This window comes from Neovison vison, chromosome 11 (genome assembly GCF_020171115.1).
Source record: "Neovison vison isolate M4711 chromosome 11, ASM_NN_V1, whole genome shotgun sequence".
Lineage (NCBI taxonomy): Eukaryota > Metazoa > Chordata > Mammalia > Carnivora > Mustelidae > Neogale > Neogale vison.
In genome coordinates this window covers 103,274,656-103,293,463 of record NC_058101.1, presented here as the reverse complement: position 1 = coordinate 103,293,463, position 18,808 = coordinate 103,274,656, and the positions used below count along the sequence as shown (strand labels likewise).

General features: G+C 38.5%; 1 protein-coding gene across 1 annotated transcript in view; it reads left to right on the top strand.

The window, feature by feature from the left end:
* Window positions 1-18,808, top strand: part of ARHGEF38 (Rho guanine nucleotide exchange factor 38) — a 132,819-nt gene that overhangs the window by 59,287 nt on the left and 54,724 nt on the right. Inside the window, exon 3 of the mRNA XM_044224362.1 lies at window positions 7,678-7,801. Within this exon, the coding sequence (XP_044080297.1) occupies window positions 7,678-7,801 (124 nt within the window). The remainder of the gene's footprint in view (window positions 1-7,677; window positions 7,802-18,808) is intronic.

Sequence of the window (18,808 nt, the reverse complement as noted above, 5' to 3'; positions counted from 1 at the left end):
ATTGACATCCCGAAAGAGGTCTGTCCACATTCTGTCTTCTGGCCTGGAATGTTTCTGGATAGTTATCGGGCAAGTTGGGCATTTAGTTGCAAAATTAGTTAAAAGACTTGCTATCTAGCTGTGATATTGATTCAATTTGTAGTTTGACTCAATTAGCCAGTTTAGAATCTAGCTTCACAGCAGGAAATCTTACACACACAAATCAGCAGTTTTGAGAAACCTGATGAAATAATGGCTAGTTTATCCTGAAAAGCTTTGTAATCCAGAAGCCGACTGTCTGAGTAAATGCCCTAGTAATTAGATAATTATCCTAGCCCTGTGGTTGCCAGGGCCTTCTGCCAACATCCTCTTTTCTACTTGTGCAATTTCTGTCTCACAAGCTTTTCCTTCTCAATTGCCTCACTAAAAAAATAAAACAAGACCTGGTTCTTTCCTCTCAGAATGTCCCCATTGGGTTTTATAGGTTTCTATACCTTTTCAAGCTTCTTCCTTTCTCCTCATACTATTTACAGTTACAGTGTTACAGTCTTAATATTATTTGGCCTTTAGGCTCCAAGATTAATAACGGGAGAAACTAATCTAGAGAACACACCTAGGTTTCCCCATAATGCTGTGCATGGAAATGTCTTCTAGAAGAGGTGGATGGGACCAGCGTTCTGTAAGACTGAACCAGACAATGTTCAAGTTGCTTTCCTCATTATGATTTCCTCAGTATGATTTCTAATTAAGGGCCCAATATTGGACCCTATGTTGAACCTAGATTTACTGCCCAACCACATCAAATAGAAACACTGAAATCTTTTCCAGAAACAGTTTCCGGAGAAGAATTTGATTGATGCAAATCACTATGATCTGCAAAATCTATGTTATTTATTGTCATTGCTCTTCTACAATTGTGTGTGCATATAACTTTAAAGCTGTGTGATTTTGATCATCAAATTAGAAGCTGAAAAATATATTTCTAAATTGAGGTCAGGACAGTAATATCTAATTGAGGTCTTTTAATCCGCAGTTATTAGAAGAAAAACAATGTTTGTAGTTGCTGCTAAAATTTGTCAAGACTTGCTAAAATCCTTAAGAAATATTAATAACTTTAGCTCCATAGTTATTAAATTTATCATATGGAAATAATCATGTGTGTAAACCAGGTTTTAGCCAGGAGAGCTGCTTATAATAGTGAAAATGACATTTCTATTCAGATTTCAAAGATTTAGTGACTGGTTAACTAGACTAAAGTATTTCTACATAATGTCGACATTAAAAATGGTGCAATTGAGGAAGATCAATGGCATTAAAAGATGTTCTGTTACACTAAGTTTAAAAAGGCAAATTTTATTTTATTTAATTTATTTTTAAAGATTTTATTTTTTTATTTTTTTAAAGATTTTATTTATTTATTTGACAGACAGAGATCACAAGTAGGCAGAGACACAGACAGAGAGGAGGAAGCAGGCTCCCTGCTGAGCAGAGAGCTCGATGCAGGGCTCGATCCCAGGATCCTGGGATCATGACCTGAGCTGAAGGCAGAGGCTTTAACCCACTGAGCCACCCAGGTGCCCTAAGATTTTATTTTTATTTGGTTGAGAGAGAGAGCATGAACAAGGCGAGGGCCAAAGGGTGGAAGAAGCACACTCCCCGCTGAGCAGGAAGCCCAACCCGGGGTCAATTCCAGGACCCTGGCATCATGACCTGAGCCAGATGCTTAAGTTATTGAGCCACGCAGGCACCCTTTAAAAAGGCGAATTTTAAAATATAATTTGAAATGTATAAGTCTTTTGTACAGATGTGCACACTCAGAAAAAAACAACTTGACAGGACATACCTCAGAATATCCGTGGTTATTGCTATGTGGTAGGATTCTAGCTGTTTGTGTAGTCTTTCATTTATTAATCTGCCCATCTTTAATTTTCCACAATGAACATGAACTACTTTTATGATAATAGTGTTTGATTTTTTTTTTTTTAAGCAAGGATAGCAATACTTATATCAGACAGGATAGACTTTTTTTTTTTTTTTAAAGATTTTATTTATTTATTTGACAGACAGAGATCACAAGTAGGCAGAGAGGCAGGCAGAGAGAGATGGGGGAAGCAGGCTCCCCGCTGAGCAGAGAGCCCGATGCGGGACTCGATGCCAGGATCCTGAGATCATGACCTGAGCCGAAGGCAGCGGCTTAAACCACTGAGCCACCCAGGCACCCCATGTTTGGTTTTTTAAAGAGTTTGTTCCTAGACTTCTTTTCTTTTTCTTTTTCTTTTTTAAATTTTATTTATTTATTTGACAGACAGAGATCACAGTAGGCAGAGAGGCAGGCAGAGAGAGAGAGGAAGGGAAGCAGGCTCCCTGCTGAGCAGAGAGCCCAACATGGGGCTCAATCCCAGGACCCTGAAATTATGACCTGAGGCAAAGACAGAGGCATTAACCCAATGAGCCACCCAGGCACCCCCTAGACTTCTTTTCAATATTCACTTTTAAAGGTGTCCACGATTGGAAATCTGCTGACACCTCAGACTGTTTAGTTTTTCTTTCTGTGACTGGGTTTTAGGCTGAGTGTCCCAGGGCTCATTAAACAGAAAACAATAAACAGGAATTTCCCAAGTGTAAACTAACGAGAAATTTGCCCTCTGTCAGCAAATTTTTCAGGTACACTAATAGCCAAACTGAGTACAACAGTTTGTCTTTGTAGATAAAAATTAAGTAGAAAGTTATAAAATATCCACTTAATGTGATATTCTTAACAAGGAAATTAGGTGATTTTTATTTTTTTTTCTTCATACCACTTTTGATCTTTTACACTGTACTTGTTTTTCAGAGCTCAGTAGAGTGATTACGAGGAACATTTATTGATGGCTTCCACAGAGTAAATATATCATTTGAATTATAGTGATTAGATTCTGTTTAAATGGTCAAAATTCCATTGGGTAACTAGGTATGGGCCAAGTAGTATATTAGATACAGTGGGGTATTCAAATAACTCACAGAGACAAATGTCCTGGAGGAGTTTACAGATTTGACATAGAGACAGATAAATCAATAAATATCTCTGGTATATAGGGTGGGTTTCAATATCAGCATTGAGTCATACAAAGCAAGAGTCATGGAAGCAAAGGAGAGGAAGAGGTTAATTTTAATCAAGAGAGCAGGAAACTTTTCTTAAGAGGAAGTGAGATTTGGGGCTAAAAATAAAGAAAAGTGTATTAGTTCCCTATTGGTTACAGGTAAGAAAATTCAAACTAGCTTAAATAAAAAGGCAATTTATTAGCTTCTGTAATAAGGATGTCTTGCTTTAGGCAAGCGAGATCCAGGCTTAGCCTTCCCTCTCTTTCTATCAACTTGATCACAGTCAAACTCTCCACAAAGATAACTGATAAAGACAGAAACTTACATACTTGAGGCATTATAAACCAGGCCCTTCTACTTCCCAAGAACCATTCATTAAAAATCAAGAAAGATTCTCATTGGTTCTGCTTGGGAACCTGTCCATCCTGAGCCAATGCCTGTGGCCAGCTAGGTCATATGCCTACCCTGTAGGGAATAGGGAAGGGGAGCAGAGCATCATGACTGACAATTCCACCAAATTAGGTAGAGTTGGGGAGCTGTGGCTTCCTCCAAAAAAGCAACAGAAAGGACAGAGAGATGGTCAAAACTATTGGACGAACACTGTCACTACCATCTTCATTTCAGACAGGTAGAATGTTGCAAGGTTTCATGAAGGGAAAGCCTTTGTGAGCACAAGAGCTCAGGCCAGGAACTAAATGCAGGAAAATGCAAGGAATGTTTTGAACACAGTGGGTGTAAGTTGCTTGTGGGGTACAAAGTAATTCTACCCCAGTGATTATAGTCTCTGAATTGATGAAATGTTTTAAGTCTGCTTTCCTTTACTTAGATATTTATACCTGGGGAGTTTTGCATGCACACAACTATAAATTCAACATTAATAAAGTATAATGAGAACTTGCCATTTGAAGTATATCTTCTGATGAATATGTTTGTGAAGCAAAGTATTAAGTTGCCACCAGAAACACTAACCTTTAATTTTTCTGTTTTGTACATTTGAATTATTATACATTGACTTTGCTTAGGATAATGTATATTTAGACTAAATCTTTTTTCCAAAAAATAAAATTTTAATCCATTTAAAATATAACTCAGCTTAAGCTTTTAGAGCATTGCCTATTTCTAGTGAATGATTAATAAATAAATATAAATGCTTCTTTGAATTTATATCAATAATTATAAAGTCATCTACCAGTTTTAAAAGCCTATTTAGATCAGACATTTGTTTGTTCCTGGCAAAGCAGTGACTGAATGTGAATTTATTTTATGATTCACAGAATCCCCATAGGCCCATGGTGATACAGGCCAATTGATGTTTTAATCCTTTCTGTCCTTCAAAAAGAAATGAAATTAAATGCTATATTTTTGTTACTTAGTGTTTGCCACATTGAGCTAAGATTATAGATAGAATATAGAATTAAATCCTTGAAAGATGAATTTAAAATCTAAGATATGCAGGATTCTGACCTTGAGAAAGAAATTGTAGAAGTGACAACTTAGTGAAAAACTCAGGAACAAGCCAAAAATCCAGAGATGGCAAAACATTCTGTAAGTATTTGCTTGTAATGGACTAAAGTATATGATTAAAGGGTCAATTTCTAGACCCAACTCTGTCCTGACTTCTTAATTTTGAGCATGGCACCTCTCTTCACATGAATTTTCTTATCTTCAAACTCATTCATATCTTACAGAGAAGCTGTAATGACATGTGAAATAATAAATACAAAGGATTTAAACTTTTCAAAATAAAATTTTCATAAAAAATTAAATAACAACAAGGTACACTGTATCAATTACATCTGATCTTTTATCATATAAAGCAAGCAAACTGGGAATGAAATTTTTATGTTAGAAGGATTCATTTCAAAATATGATTTTAAGAAAAATTCAACTAGCACATCTAAAATGAACCGATCTGGAGCCACCTGGATGGCTCAGTCAGTTGAGCGTCCAGCTCTTGGTTTCTGCTCAGGTTGTGATCTCCAGGTCATGAGATCAAGTCCTATGCTCAGCATGGAGTCTTCTTGTTTCATAACATGGAGTCTTCATGTTATAACAGAACATGGACTCTATGCTCAGCATGGAGTCTTCTTAAGACTCTCTCTCACTGAGCACCTGGGTGGCTCAGTAGGTTAAGCCTCTGCCTTCGGCTCAGATCACAGGGTCCTGGGATCAAGCCCTGCATCGTACTCCCTGTTGGGCAGCTAGCCTTGTTCTCTCCCTCCCTCTACCCCCCTCATGTTCTTTCTCTCAAATAGATCAATAAAATCTTAAAAAAAAAAAAAAGACTCCCCCTCTGTTCCTCTCCCCAAAACCTGATTCATATACAATTTTTGGAAAACATATTTTGCGCTATGCAAATTTATCCCATTGCTCTTTAATCAATACTCAATGCATAAAGCCATTCCTTAGAATAAATAATGTGTTAAATCAGTGGTACCCAGAAATATATGACATCTTTAGCTATTTAAAATTATCATTTAACAAAAAGAGTCATGTAACTATTATCTGCCCTTTAGATATTCTGTATAATATTAAATACATTTTGTAAAATAGAAACTGAAAGTCTTGAGTAGCTATAGATTTCAGGCAAAAGAATCATATATGCCCTATCCAATTAGAATAACTACTTAAAGGAACATTTCATGAGATACTTAGATAGCTCAAGAGCTAATAATGATTGCAATATAATGATACAGTATGGAGATTCAGATTATTTTAGAAGACATAAAATCTTTTTTAAATTTAAAATTTCAAATATAAACTTAAATAATACTTAAAGTATTGAAATAAATCCATTACATAGAACCATGTGGAATTTGATTACAAATGAGGCTGGGGATGGAAGTTTTCTTGAGGACAAGACTGATGATAGGAAGGTAAGAAATTTCCCATGATGCTTGGAAGGAATGTGGATATCTAGATCATTTTGCATAAGAAATAATTGACATAGTCACCAAATTTTTTAAAAGGTGGAATATGAAACAATGCTTCTGTTTAATAACAGAATATCCTTATCAGAATAATATCTCTGTCTGTTAAGGGGCACAACAGCTAAGTCAAAATCAAAAAAGGATGGGATAGAAAGATGAGCAACCTGCCTCCTTCCTCCCCTCCCCTTCCCTCACCACAGACTTAGCTCACCCAAAGAGACAGATGTTGAGAGTATGAAGATGAAACTACAGTGTTCACTTTTGTCTCCAGAATTCCTCCACATCTACCTCTTCCCTTATATCCCTTGTTCCCAATTCCCCTTCATTTCTTGGCCTCCTTTTTTGATCCTTAGCTGAACCCCCTGTCCCTCTCACCCCTAAAATACTGACCTGGTTTGGAACAAGCAATTATGCTTTACACCTGTGAAGCTCTTCCATGACTTGAGTATTGATGATGTGATTATGTACCTATGACCCCACCTGCAGTAAACCATGGAGAAAGTCACCACTCCTATTCCCTGTGGTAGCCCAGTGGAGCCTGTACCAATCTGTTCATAAGCCAACTAGACACTATTTGATTATGAAAGGAGATTAGACTTAAACTCAAGGGAAAGATTAGAGTAAGATCCAGCAAAATCAGGGCACATATCTCATCAAATTCTATTTAGATAGTTTAGGATGGTTGGTCATCCCTTTACTAATCATCCAATGCCTAAGACAGAGTTGGGTTTCTATTACAATTCTTGATACATAGAAGGTCCTCAGGAAATAGTTAATGAGGGAGAGATGGATGAATAAATAAAATATCATAAGCACCAGCTCTAAGATCCAGGAATGATTATACTGGTTTTTGAGTGTGCGCATGAAGTTACAAAATATGATGAATCTTTAATTAGTAGAACATGTTTGGTGAAATTTCCATTCACATTTCTTTTAAGAAAAAAGCAGGAAGCAACTCAGCACATCTACTTGTCATCACTTTTAGAACATCTGTGGTTTTAAAACAGCTTTGAAAATAGTTACTTGCCTAGAGTAAGGTCTGACTTCTGCTGTATAAGCATTAACGCGTTCTAAATTCATATACACTAGTACATACCCTCATAGATGGCAGTTAATAAAAGTACTGAATAGGTGGCTTAAATCTTCATGCTCTGGTGGTGTTTTTTTGTTTTGTTTGTTTGTTTTTTTTTTAAGTGGCACAGCCTATCTTTTTTTTTTTTTTAAGATTTTATTTATTCATTTGACAGAAATCACAGGTAGGCAGAGAGGCAGGCCGAGAGAGAGGAAAGGAAGCGGGCTCCCCGCTGAGCAGAGAGCCGGATGCGGGGCTCAATCCCAGGACCCTGGGACATGACCTAAGCAGAAGGCAGAGGCTTTAATCCACTGAGCCACCCAGGTGCCCCCATGCTCTGGTTTTATAGGAATATGTATATGTATATTTGGGTCATTAAAACTTGGTCAAAATAAAGAAAAAGCAGAGGGAACAGATGCAACACCCCCCCACACTTTCTTTGCATGAAAAACTGCACATTTACTCTATAAATCCCAAATAAAAATGTTTACAGGAGCGGTGGATGGAAGCAGCATGGTTTGGCATTTAAAATGCTTCCTGTTTAGTGGGAGAAAACATCCTAAATACAGTGCGTCTGTCTCCATCAGCTGGTGCTCACTATTTGTCTTTCTTCAGATTGATCGGCTGGACGTGGATAGCTTGTTTAGCAACATTGAATCAGTGCATCAGATATCAGCCAAACTGCTGTCATTGCTGGAAGAGGCCACAACAGACGTGGAACCAGCCATGCAAGTAATCGGTATGTTTACTCTCTTCTCGAGTTCTACAGTACAACAGGAAATAATATTTTAATAACCTCCCTTTGCTTTGGTTTTATGTTTCTGACTCACCAAGCTTCCCAGGAGATGTATAAATGCTAAACCCATCTTCAGGCTCATTGTAATTACACAAACTCTGTATTTGTCTTCAAATGGGTTTCTATCCATTTGCTGAAGTCCCACAGTAGCACTAAAGCATACAATTTGCTTTTTAATTTTCAATCTTTCAACCTCCTTGCCTTCCAGATGTTCTCTCATTTTGTTTTACAGCTAACGCTTACTCGATCCTTAAAGAATTAAATATTTAAATACTTTCATAGCTTTACCGATTTTAGTCCTTTTTCCTCTATATTACTTGCTTTCTAAATATATTTTTACTCTCAATCACAGGATTAATTTCTTACTCTAGTGAGATTTTGGAAAAAAATACAAAGATACCATTGAGGAAGCATTGAGCCAAATTTTTATCCTCTCCATGTCTTGGAAGTTGCAAAGGGTAATACCATATTATAAACTTTTTGAAGGCAGTTACCACATCGGAGATATCATATACATAGTGCCACAGAGGCTAAGACGTCTTTAAACATTTTTGGTTATTTTCCTATTTCAGATATAACATGCAGTGTATGTTCCCTACAAAAATATTAAAAACAAATCAGGAGTACAACAGTAATATACCTCTTCAATGCCACCATCCTCCTGATAAGTAACCACCGTTATCAGTTTGATGTGGATCCTTTCTTTGAGAATTATATAGACACAAACACACTCACACCTTATGTCTTTACTCATTGTGTTTTATTTGTTAAAGAAAATCAGAGTCTTAAAAATGAAATTGATCTTGTTTAGTATTTATGGGAGACCCAAAGTTTAATAAGCCAGATTGATATTAGGTGAATCACCCTATTTGTAGTGTTTTATAGACCCAAAGCTCAGCTCACTCAAAAAGATTCTCTGACAGACAGGTTTAAATTTAACCATTACTTGTGACTGAATGTCCCTATTCTGTACTGAATGTTTGTGTTCCCCCAAAATTCATATGTTGGAGCCCTAACAGTGGGCTCACACCTAAATACCTCAGTGTAATGGTATTTGGGGATGAGGCTTTTGGGAGGTAATTTTGGTTTAGATGAAGTCATGAGGCAAGGAGAGGGTCCCCATAATGGGCTTAGCATAAGGAAAGAAAGAGAGACCAGAGCTCCCTCTCTCCCTCTTCACCATGTGAGGACACAACAAGGGGGTAACTATCTGTAAGCCAAGAAGGAGGTCCTCACTAGGAACTGAAGCAGCTGGCACCTTAATCTTGGATTTCTGAGACTCGTCTGTTGTTTAAAGCCTTCCTCCTCCCAATCTATGGTATTTTGTTATGGCAACCTGAGCTAACATAGTTTCTAATATACTGTAAATGTATTTTCTGAAGGAAGGACTCTGTTCATTATTACTTTAGTGTGGATTGATTGGCCATTCATTTATTAATTCACTCAATGAATAGTTATTAAGTAGCAGTGTATATAAAGCATTGTTGGGTATCAAAAGATGAAAGAGATCATCTCTGTCCTCCAAAAGTTTGCCATTGAAAAGCTTTTTGAGTTGAAGTTATTTGGGTAATACACAATCAGACTATTTTCTATACTACTGCAGAACTTCAGAGGATAAGAAGACTATTTCTAGATGGGGAATCACAGAAGGATCCTTGAAGATGTTACTTGGGCTTGGAGTTACAGTCTAGATTTCAACAAGTGTGGGGTCCAGGTCTGGACCAGGTCTGGAAGACTAAGCAGAAGCAAGAGCATAAACAAAAGCATGGACAGCAAATGCCAAAAGCCAAGCATGTTTAGGAAATGGTGAAAGATCAAGCCAAGCAAGAGTGAAGGATGAATCTGAAGCAAAAGTGAATCAGAAATGAATCTTAGGAGCACCTGGATGGCTCAGTTGGTTAAGCCTCTGGCTCTTGGTTTCAACACAGTTCATGATCTCATGGATGGTGAGATCAAGCCCCACTGGCTCCGTGCTCAGTGGGGAGTCTGCTTGAAGATTCTCTCCCTCTACCCCTCCTCCTATTTGCACATATGAGCGCACGCTCTCTCTCTAAATAAGTCTTTAGAAAGGAAAAGAAATTAATCTGCAAGTGCAGAATAGAGACAGACTATACTTGGAATCAAATTTGGAATTTACTCTGCAGGTACTGAGGAAAAATTGAAAGATTTTTCAGCAAGGGTGTGATGAGACATACGAGTTTCTGGAGAAAGAACATGATGGTAAGTAGGAAGAGAATGGCATGAAGGAAAAAATGAGCCCTTGACTAGTAAATATGTTGTTATAAATAATGTGCAGGCATGTGGTAGCAAGCATCTAGGCTATGGAGGATAAAATGAGAATAAAAAGGAGGGGTCAGATTCAAGAGAAATGTCGAATGAAGCATAAACAAGATTTAGGGGTTGGTTACCTGTGCTAAAGTCAAAGACAATTCCAGCTTTAAGGAGGCAAGTATCCTAATTTACCTAGAAATCCTGGTTTTAGCCTATTGTTCTAGCATTCCGTCCAGTTTAGCATTTGTCCTGGAATGTCTCCTTTTTAAGGAGGATCATGACAAATCATTGTACTACAAGAGATTTGGTGAGACCTCTACATTGTACTCCATTTCTAACTGGTCTCTCCTAATAGAATATAAGAGGCAGGTATATGTGACAGAGTTCTCCCTGTAACACACAGTAAACTCTGAAAGACAGCCCATCCCTCCTTTCCCAACCTTTTGAAGTACAGCACGCACTGCACTCGCTGATAAAAAGACGACATTTGGACATGAAGCTCAACTAACTGCTTCCTGTTCTGGCGGTGCTGGGAGATGTGTCTGAGGCTACAGATTCTGCTGTCCACTGGGGATAGCAGTGACTATGTCCGGGCCCATGATGGGTGGCCCATGCCAAGACCTGTGAGAGGCACAAAGCCCCCAGGATACTAGTCAGTGGGTTTTAGTAGGACCTATAGGGAATTAAAGATTAGATGTAAGCAAAATTCCTGTGAGAGGTAGAAGCTTTGCAGTCCTGCTACAGAGTATCTAGATGCCGTTGCTACAAGTTTGGTAATTTGTCTTATGATATAAATCCCTAACTTTTTAATGATCTGGTTATGCTAACTGGTTATGCTTACTTAATGATCCAGTTATGTTTTGCAATAAGCCCTTTCAGAAGCAAGGGTTTCATCTATGCATGTTTAATAAAAATTAAGTGTTGATTTTCTGTTGTTGAAGAAAGTTGATGATGAGCATTTAACACACAGAACACTCGCTATCCACCATGGGGTTCTTAATATTATCACTGACTGTAAGAAAATCAGAAGACAGAAATCTGCGGAAGCAGCAGCAGTATCTACATCAGAAGTTAGTCATTGCTTTATAAAGACTGTGCCCATTGTTTTCAAACCTTGGCATTTGGCATTTGCGGACCAGCTTCTGTTCGGCCTGCTCCTTTCCCTTGGAACCTTCTTCCCAAACTTCTTCCCACTTGTGGAACTCTTACCTACGATTTTAAGCCCAAGGGCATGTGGTTTCACACTTGCAGCTGCAGAAGTGGGTGACATTGAGCACTTCATGCAGCATGGCTTTGTTAGGTCAAAGGACAGTTATCCTAAATTGATTGTTCTCACTTTTAGTTCTGAGTGTCCTTGGGCCCATGAGAAATGTAAACCAATGGTTATTAATGAGTTGATATCAATGGCAGGAGAGTTTACAAATAGTCAAATTATGACAGTTTTAAACAGTGTGAGCAGGTAAATTAAATTTAAAAATCAATTAATTCCTATAATGATAAAAAAAAACTTAACCAGGGGCACCTGGATGGCAGAGTTGGTTTAACATCTGACTCTTGGTTTCAGCTCAGGTCATCATCTCAGGGTCTTGGGATCCAACCTGCATCAGGCTCCATGCTCAGTGTTGAACCTGCTAAAGTTCCTTTCTCTCTCCCTCTGCCTCTCCCCTCACTTTCTCTCTCTCTCTAAAATAAATGAATGAATACATCTTTTTTTTTTTTTTAAAGTTCAACCAATTCACAGAACACAAGACAATTTTTGGAAGTTTATTGTTTCCAAGGTGAATTTTATGAATTGTGAATGTTATTCTTACTTTAAAAATTAAGCTTGTGAACGCGAATGAAAATATGGATACATATTTTGGGGGAGCACAACATCTCAGTAAACTAGTATTTTTATTAAAGTAAGAAATCTATGGGGCTTCTGAGTGGCTCAGTCAGTTCAGCGTCTGCCTTCAGCTTGGGTCATGATCCTAGGGTTCTGGGATCAAATCCCACATGGGGCTCCCTACTCAGTGGGGAGCCTGCTTCTCCCTCTACCTGCCACTCTGCTTACTTGTGCTCTCTGTCTGTCAAATAAATAAATAAAATCTTTACTTTTTTAAAGATAAAAATTAAATCTTTAATTTTTTAAATTTTTAAAAAATATATAAAAATAAAGACAAGAAATCTATGGAACAGAAATTGAGATTGTGGTGATTATGTACTAAAGCTGTGATATTCTATTAGTTGAAATGGTAACTATAGTCTAAATTCACACAGCTTTATACATACAAAGTTAGAGTAAACTAAATACAATATCTGGAGGATAAAGTTGATATTAATTTAAAAAACAAGCTTATGCATGATGGTAAGATTTTCTCTGTTGCTGGTCAGTAATCAACTTTAAGAAATTGACATTTACTCAAAATTAATGAGAAGTCTTTAGTTAAAGTATTCAATAAAGAAAGAGGAAAAAGAATTTAATCTTTACAATTGTAATTACTGAAAAAGAAATTTCAAATAGGAAGACACGGAAATTTATCACTAATAAAACCAGGAGTTAGCTTTAAAAAAATGGGTTTATATGGTAAAGAAGATTTAATTTTAAAATTCTATAATAACATTTTGGAAAACTTGACTTATAGAAAGAAGTTTTGATGGAGCTCCTATTAAATATAATAAAATAATATTCTGTACCAGATTTTACAATATCTACATTTGGAAAAATATTCAAAAATCATAAATAGAAACAATTTATTTGGTGAGTTTATTTTGTAAAAATAATGAAAAGAATTCAAATGGAGGCTAAAAGCTAGTACTTGTGAAAATATTTCAGCTCAAATATCTACATATTTCAATATAGAGAGATCTACAATCTCTCTAAAATATTTTTCATTTAGCAAAATAATATTTTTTGTTTAGCAAAATTTTTTTGAGAGTGTCAGGTGCCTCTATGCTTATAGAAGAGTTTTTCCTAATTAAAAATATTATGGCTTACATATTTGAGCAACAACATACATAATGCTACCCATGAGATAAAATAGAGTTCATAGTGATATAAATAAATGAGAAAGGAAAATCTTCCTGATAGTACATTTCAATGAATAAATATAGAAGGAAGAGGAGAATAGAAAATCACCATTAAACAAACACTGAAGTTGTAATTGTTGCAGCCAAAACCACCGTTCAGTGTTTGATTTAGTGGATAAAGTTTGAGGAGAACTTCATAGTTTCAGAGTATCTCCTATCTGACTATTAAAAGCAAAGACAGTAGATTTTTAGTGAGAAACCAGACAAAGACCACCTTAACCAAATGACCAAGGTCAACGGTACCAAGGAACAACACACATTCCCATCATAAACCCGTGATACAAGTGAGGAGGACACAGTACCATCTCCGTAGTACTTTTGCCCAAAATGCATGGGGTCATGTCGAATCATGAGAAAAAATTAGACATGAACGAACTCAAATGAGGGACAGTTGACAAAATAATGGGTCGATGCTCTTCCAAAATATCAAGGTCATTAAAGATAAAATAAAACTGAGGAATCTCAGTGTTTTAAGACTGTGGAAGTAACAAAAAAATGTGTATGGTCAAAATGTGAAACAAAAAATGTGACCAAAAAAATGTGAATGGAAGCCTGGATAGATTCTAGAACAGTAAAAGAATGTAGTGTTGAAATTCAAATATAGTGTTTAGTTTAGTTAATAGTACAAAAGCACACTTCATTTTTTTTTTTCCTGACCATTGTACTGGTTATACAAGGTGTTAAGCTGTTTGAAGGCTATCTGGAAACTACCCCCACTAGTTTTGCAATTTTCTGTTAAGTATACAATTACTCCAAAATAAAAATATTATGGTTTACAGAGAAAAGTCATTCGAATGTGTTCACAGTTTTTGTATTTACCAATCATGAGTTGCAACTTTGAGGGAGATGATAGAAAAATAGATAACGAAATGAAAACAGTAAGACCAACTGAAAACAGTTGGAGTCATATTTTAATTTCCATACATGACATATGGGCTAGCCTCATGGCTTGGTTTGACCAATAAAATGTGGCAAAATGATGTTCTACAACAGCCTTGTGACATCCACTCTCTGCTCAGGGAGAGAGAAGGCTCAAACTACCCAATTACTTCAAACATGGTCAAGGCCTTGAACATGGAAGTATGGTCTCCTCAGCCAGGTGGCCTCTGGTTATACATTGCAAACACATGAATAAAGCCTGCCAGCCACAGCTGGAGACAAGCCATCTCACCTGAACCTTGTTCAAATTGTCAATCCAGAGAATTGTGAATAAACAGTGTTGTTTTAAGCCTTTAAGTTTGGGGGTGATTTTTTTTTCTCAAGCAATAGCTAACTAATACAGATTCATAGAGAGAGATTGATTTAATTTAGATGATGAAAAACTTGATATAGAAAATGGATTTTGAGCTTGGACTTGACGGATTTAGAAAGGTGGAGATTGAAGCAAATGAGGTGGGTTTTTTTTTGTTTTTTTTTTGTTTTTTTTGTTTTTCAGATTTATTTATTTATTTTAGAAAGAGAGAGCATGGGTGGGACGGGCGACCAGAGAAGGAGAGAGAATCTCAAGCTGACTCTGCACTGAGCAGGGAGCTCAACACGGGGCGATGTATCTCACAGGGCTCGATCACATGACCCTGAGATCATGACCTGAGCAGATACAGGCACTTAACCAACTGTACCACCCAGGCACCCCAAAGCAGATGACTTTCTGAACGACAAATGGCATAGAGGCCCCAAGGTAGCAGAGTACAGGAAATTCTCATTAAGGAGCGCAGTCTGATGTGGCTGGAGCATAGTGCCAAGGAGACCTCCATGACCCAAACACAGTAGCCCTATCAGTGCAAAGCTCACTGGCAATTTCTACCCTTACCTCCGCCCCCAGCAATTTCTATCACTAAATCTTTCACCAAAGCTCTTCCATTTCACTGGATAACCTGATTTTGGTGGGACATTTCCTAAATCATGTTACCACAAAATGAAAAGCACAGGTGTCCCATTTCTCTGTCCTTAGATGGCACGAATGAGAGGTTGTGATTCACAGCCCTAGTGCCAGAGGGAAACTTTCCAGATACCTGGATAAACCAGGAGCAGGATTTTACTCAATAATAACCTTGGGGTTTGGATGAGGTTCAAGTTTAAGCACAGAGGCATATGTTTGTAGATATGAGAGCTCTGGGGAATTGTCTGGACTATCATGCCAAGATAGAAACTGGATTTTAAAATCTTGACTGCAGCAGCCTGTCAAATAGGAAATGAGCTCTAAATCTTTAGAAAATGGGAATATGAGAGGTGGCTCTTGTTCCCACTTAAACTGAAGATTACTCTGTAACAATTTAAGAAAAGAGTGAGCAAAGACAAAACATAAAATGCTGGTATGGGGTTTAAGAACACAAGGGCTTTGATATCAGTTCGACGTTGGTTTACATCCTGGCTCATCCAATAACTAGAGGTTTCATCTCAGGCAAGTCACAAAATCTCACTGAACTTCAGTTTCTCATGTGGAAATTTGAGTTAATAATACTCACCCTATGGAGTATTTGGGAAGATTAAGTAAAACCCCATATAAATAATGATGGCCCAGTGCCTATTCTTTTTTTTTTTTTTTAAGATTTTATTTATTTATTTGACAGAGAGAGAGAGATCACAAGTAGGCAGAGAGGCAGGCAGAGAGAGAAGGGGAAGCAGGCTCCCCACTGAGCAGTGAGCCCGATGCGGGGCTTGATCCCAGGACTCTGAGATCATGACCTGAGCCAAAGGCAGCGGCTTAACCCACTGAGCCACCCAGGCGCCCCCCCATGCCTATTCTTAATAAACATCCAATACATGGAATTACTAATTTATTAGCCTGAGAATATTTAATTTTCCCATCTATTTACAAAACTTGACTTCTTATGAATGTAACCATTGAATGAAATGTGATTTTCTTTTCCCCAGAGGTCTTGATCATGTTTTTCAAAAAATCGGATTCACTGAATGTGTGTAGCTCCTAGATGCTCCCAATATCTATGCATTTTGGTGATTCATAGACTTAATAAGCCAATGCATTTTCTTCTATAAAGCATGACTGAACATATCAAGTATCATTTCCACATTTGATAGCATGAACAGCAATGAACAACAATGCAGCAGACACTTTCCAAAGACGGCCCTCAACAGACCACGCCCCCTGGTATTCACCCTGCTGTGCAGTCTAGTGCCATATTGACTCTGGACTGGCCCTGAGACTCACTGACTCCTACAATGCAGTGGAAGTGATGCTGTGTCAGAGCCTGGGGACCTCAGCCTTTATAAGCCTAGAAGTTTCTACCTTAGCTATTTGAGGAACTTGCATTTAAGAAGTCTAGCTACCCTACTGGAAATATCACATGGAGCGGTCAGATGAAAAGAGGTTAGACCTGAGACTATGTAAGAAAGTGGCCCAGCTGTCCCAGCATCCCAGCTGAGGCCAGCTTCCTGCTGTCCCTGCCAAGGCACCAGCTTTGTGAATGAGCCATCTTGGACCATCCAGTCTGTTCAGCCCTGGGCTGACTGCAGCCCCAGCAGGCATTGAAGGGAGCAGAGGAACCACATGGCTGATTCCAGCCAACTCACAGAATTGTGAGAGAAAATTAAAACAGTTGTTTTAAGGTACTAAGTTTTGAGGTGGTCTGTCACATAGACAGATACTCCAGAGGGAGCTTGTAATCTCTTATCTACATTTACATTTGCAACAACGCTGTAATGTTTCAAAGCATTCAAAAAAAAAAAAGAAAAGAAAGAAAGAAAGAAAAGAAAAAAAGACGGAGTTATGACTAGGTTTGGATCTACCTTAGGTGCTTAGCTCCTGCACACAGTATAGAGAACCAGAGCTGAAAGAAGCTTGTGGTAAAGGAACTGCAATTTCTCATTTGCCTTTTCCTGAGGGTGAGTTTATCCTTTGAGAGGAAGACAATTTAGAGCTTTCTGTTCTTTGAAGGTGTAGTGGTGATGCACTGTTGTTCTGTGGCAGTACTTTGTTCTCCTAAAGCAATGTCTCTTGTATGTCCCTAAAGCAGGAATCTGTGCCTTTAGCAGTGATTTTGTAAGAAGGGTTTTAGTCACTGATAATTCATGTCCTGTTGCCATGTGGAAGATGCTGCCAAGTAGCTCACCTGAATAATTTTTCTAAAGAGTGTGCATGTGTGCATCTGTGTGTGCGTGTGTGTGTGTGTGTGTGAGTGTGTGTGTATTGTACTCAGGACACAGATAGGGTCAACCTAGCTAATTCTGGCCAGTGGGGACAGGTTGGGGGTACCCCAGACCTGCGTCCTGGAATGTGTGAGGTCAGAGGGGCAAGACTCAGATGCAGCAGCTGGAAGGTCAGGGCATTTTATTCGAAATGTTAACAGCAATAGAAAAGCTACCAGCTTCAGAGAAGGTGACAGGAAAAAAAAAGTTTTTCTTGGGGGGTTGGGGTCAAGGATACCTAAATCCATACAGGAGAGTACAAATCAGCCGGAGGCAGGGAACAACGGGATACAATGTGGGTTGGGCTTCCAGTCCCCTGAGTGCAGTCAAGTGAGGTCTCAGGGCTACAAGGACTTATTTCTTGTAGTAAAAATAAAGCCAGGGTGGCTTAGTAACAAGTTCTACAGTTCTGCTCTCTGAGGAGAATGGGAAGCTCCTGGATGCTGTGCTGTGGGGCTAGCTCACAGAAGTCAGCACTTCGCTGTGCAGGCAGACCTGAACGGAGCTATGAAAAATCAGGTATTGTACAGAATACATGTAGAAATGAAGTCCTAAATCCTACAAACATTAAGCATTCCATGAGACGCTGAACACTTTCCCCATAGCCAGGGAGTGAAAGTGAGAAGTGCATTTGCAGGGGTGCAAACCTTGCAAACCGTAAGGGTGCGCAGTAGCCCAGAGAGAACATGGCCTTTGGTGGGAGACAAATCTGGGCTTTCATTCCGGCTATCACCACGAGTTCTGCAGCCAATGCCAAGTCACTCAGATCTGTGAGGACTGTACTTGCCCACCTAGGACAGGAACCACTCAGAGCCATTAACCAAAAAGATCTGTGAGGACTGTACTTGCCCACCTAGGACAGCAACCACCCAGATTCATTAACCAAAAAAGGGCTTTTTTCCTCACAGAACAAGAAATCCATAATTCAGTAGCTCAGAACTGGTGCAGCTGGGGTTGGCTCCTCACAGCCTTTTCCTTCCTAGTACTTAACGTACAGTGACGTATGGTGTGTGGCCTCCTGGTCTCACAATGGCTGCTCCACTGCCAAGCATGGCTTCCTTCAGGCAGTAAAGCAAACCACCTTCTCCTGAGGCTTTTTTTTTTCATTTGGGAAGAATAAAAGCCCTTTCCAGTGCCTTCAACCTGTGTCTTATTATTTCATTTCACACACACGTTACTGCATCTCACACACAAACACATTCACACACAAATACACAGTTGCACCCATTCTTGGGCACCCCTGACTACCAAAGATTGGAGAAAGGTCAGTATTTTTAAGTGGGTGCATTGTCATTCTAACGTTTGTTAGTTTGGAACAAAGAAGAATAGATAAGCAGCTCATTCATCTGTTCAATGGATACTGAAACGGGAATTTCAAATTTCAAATGGGAAGAGCAAGTCCTCCAAGAGAACAAGACTTGAAGAACACTCCCAGAACATGAGCTCCAGGAGGAGAGGAATTCT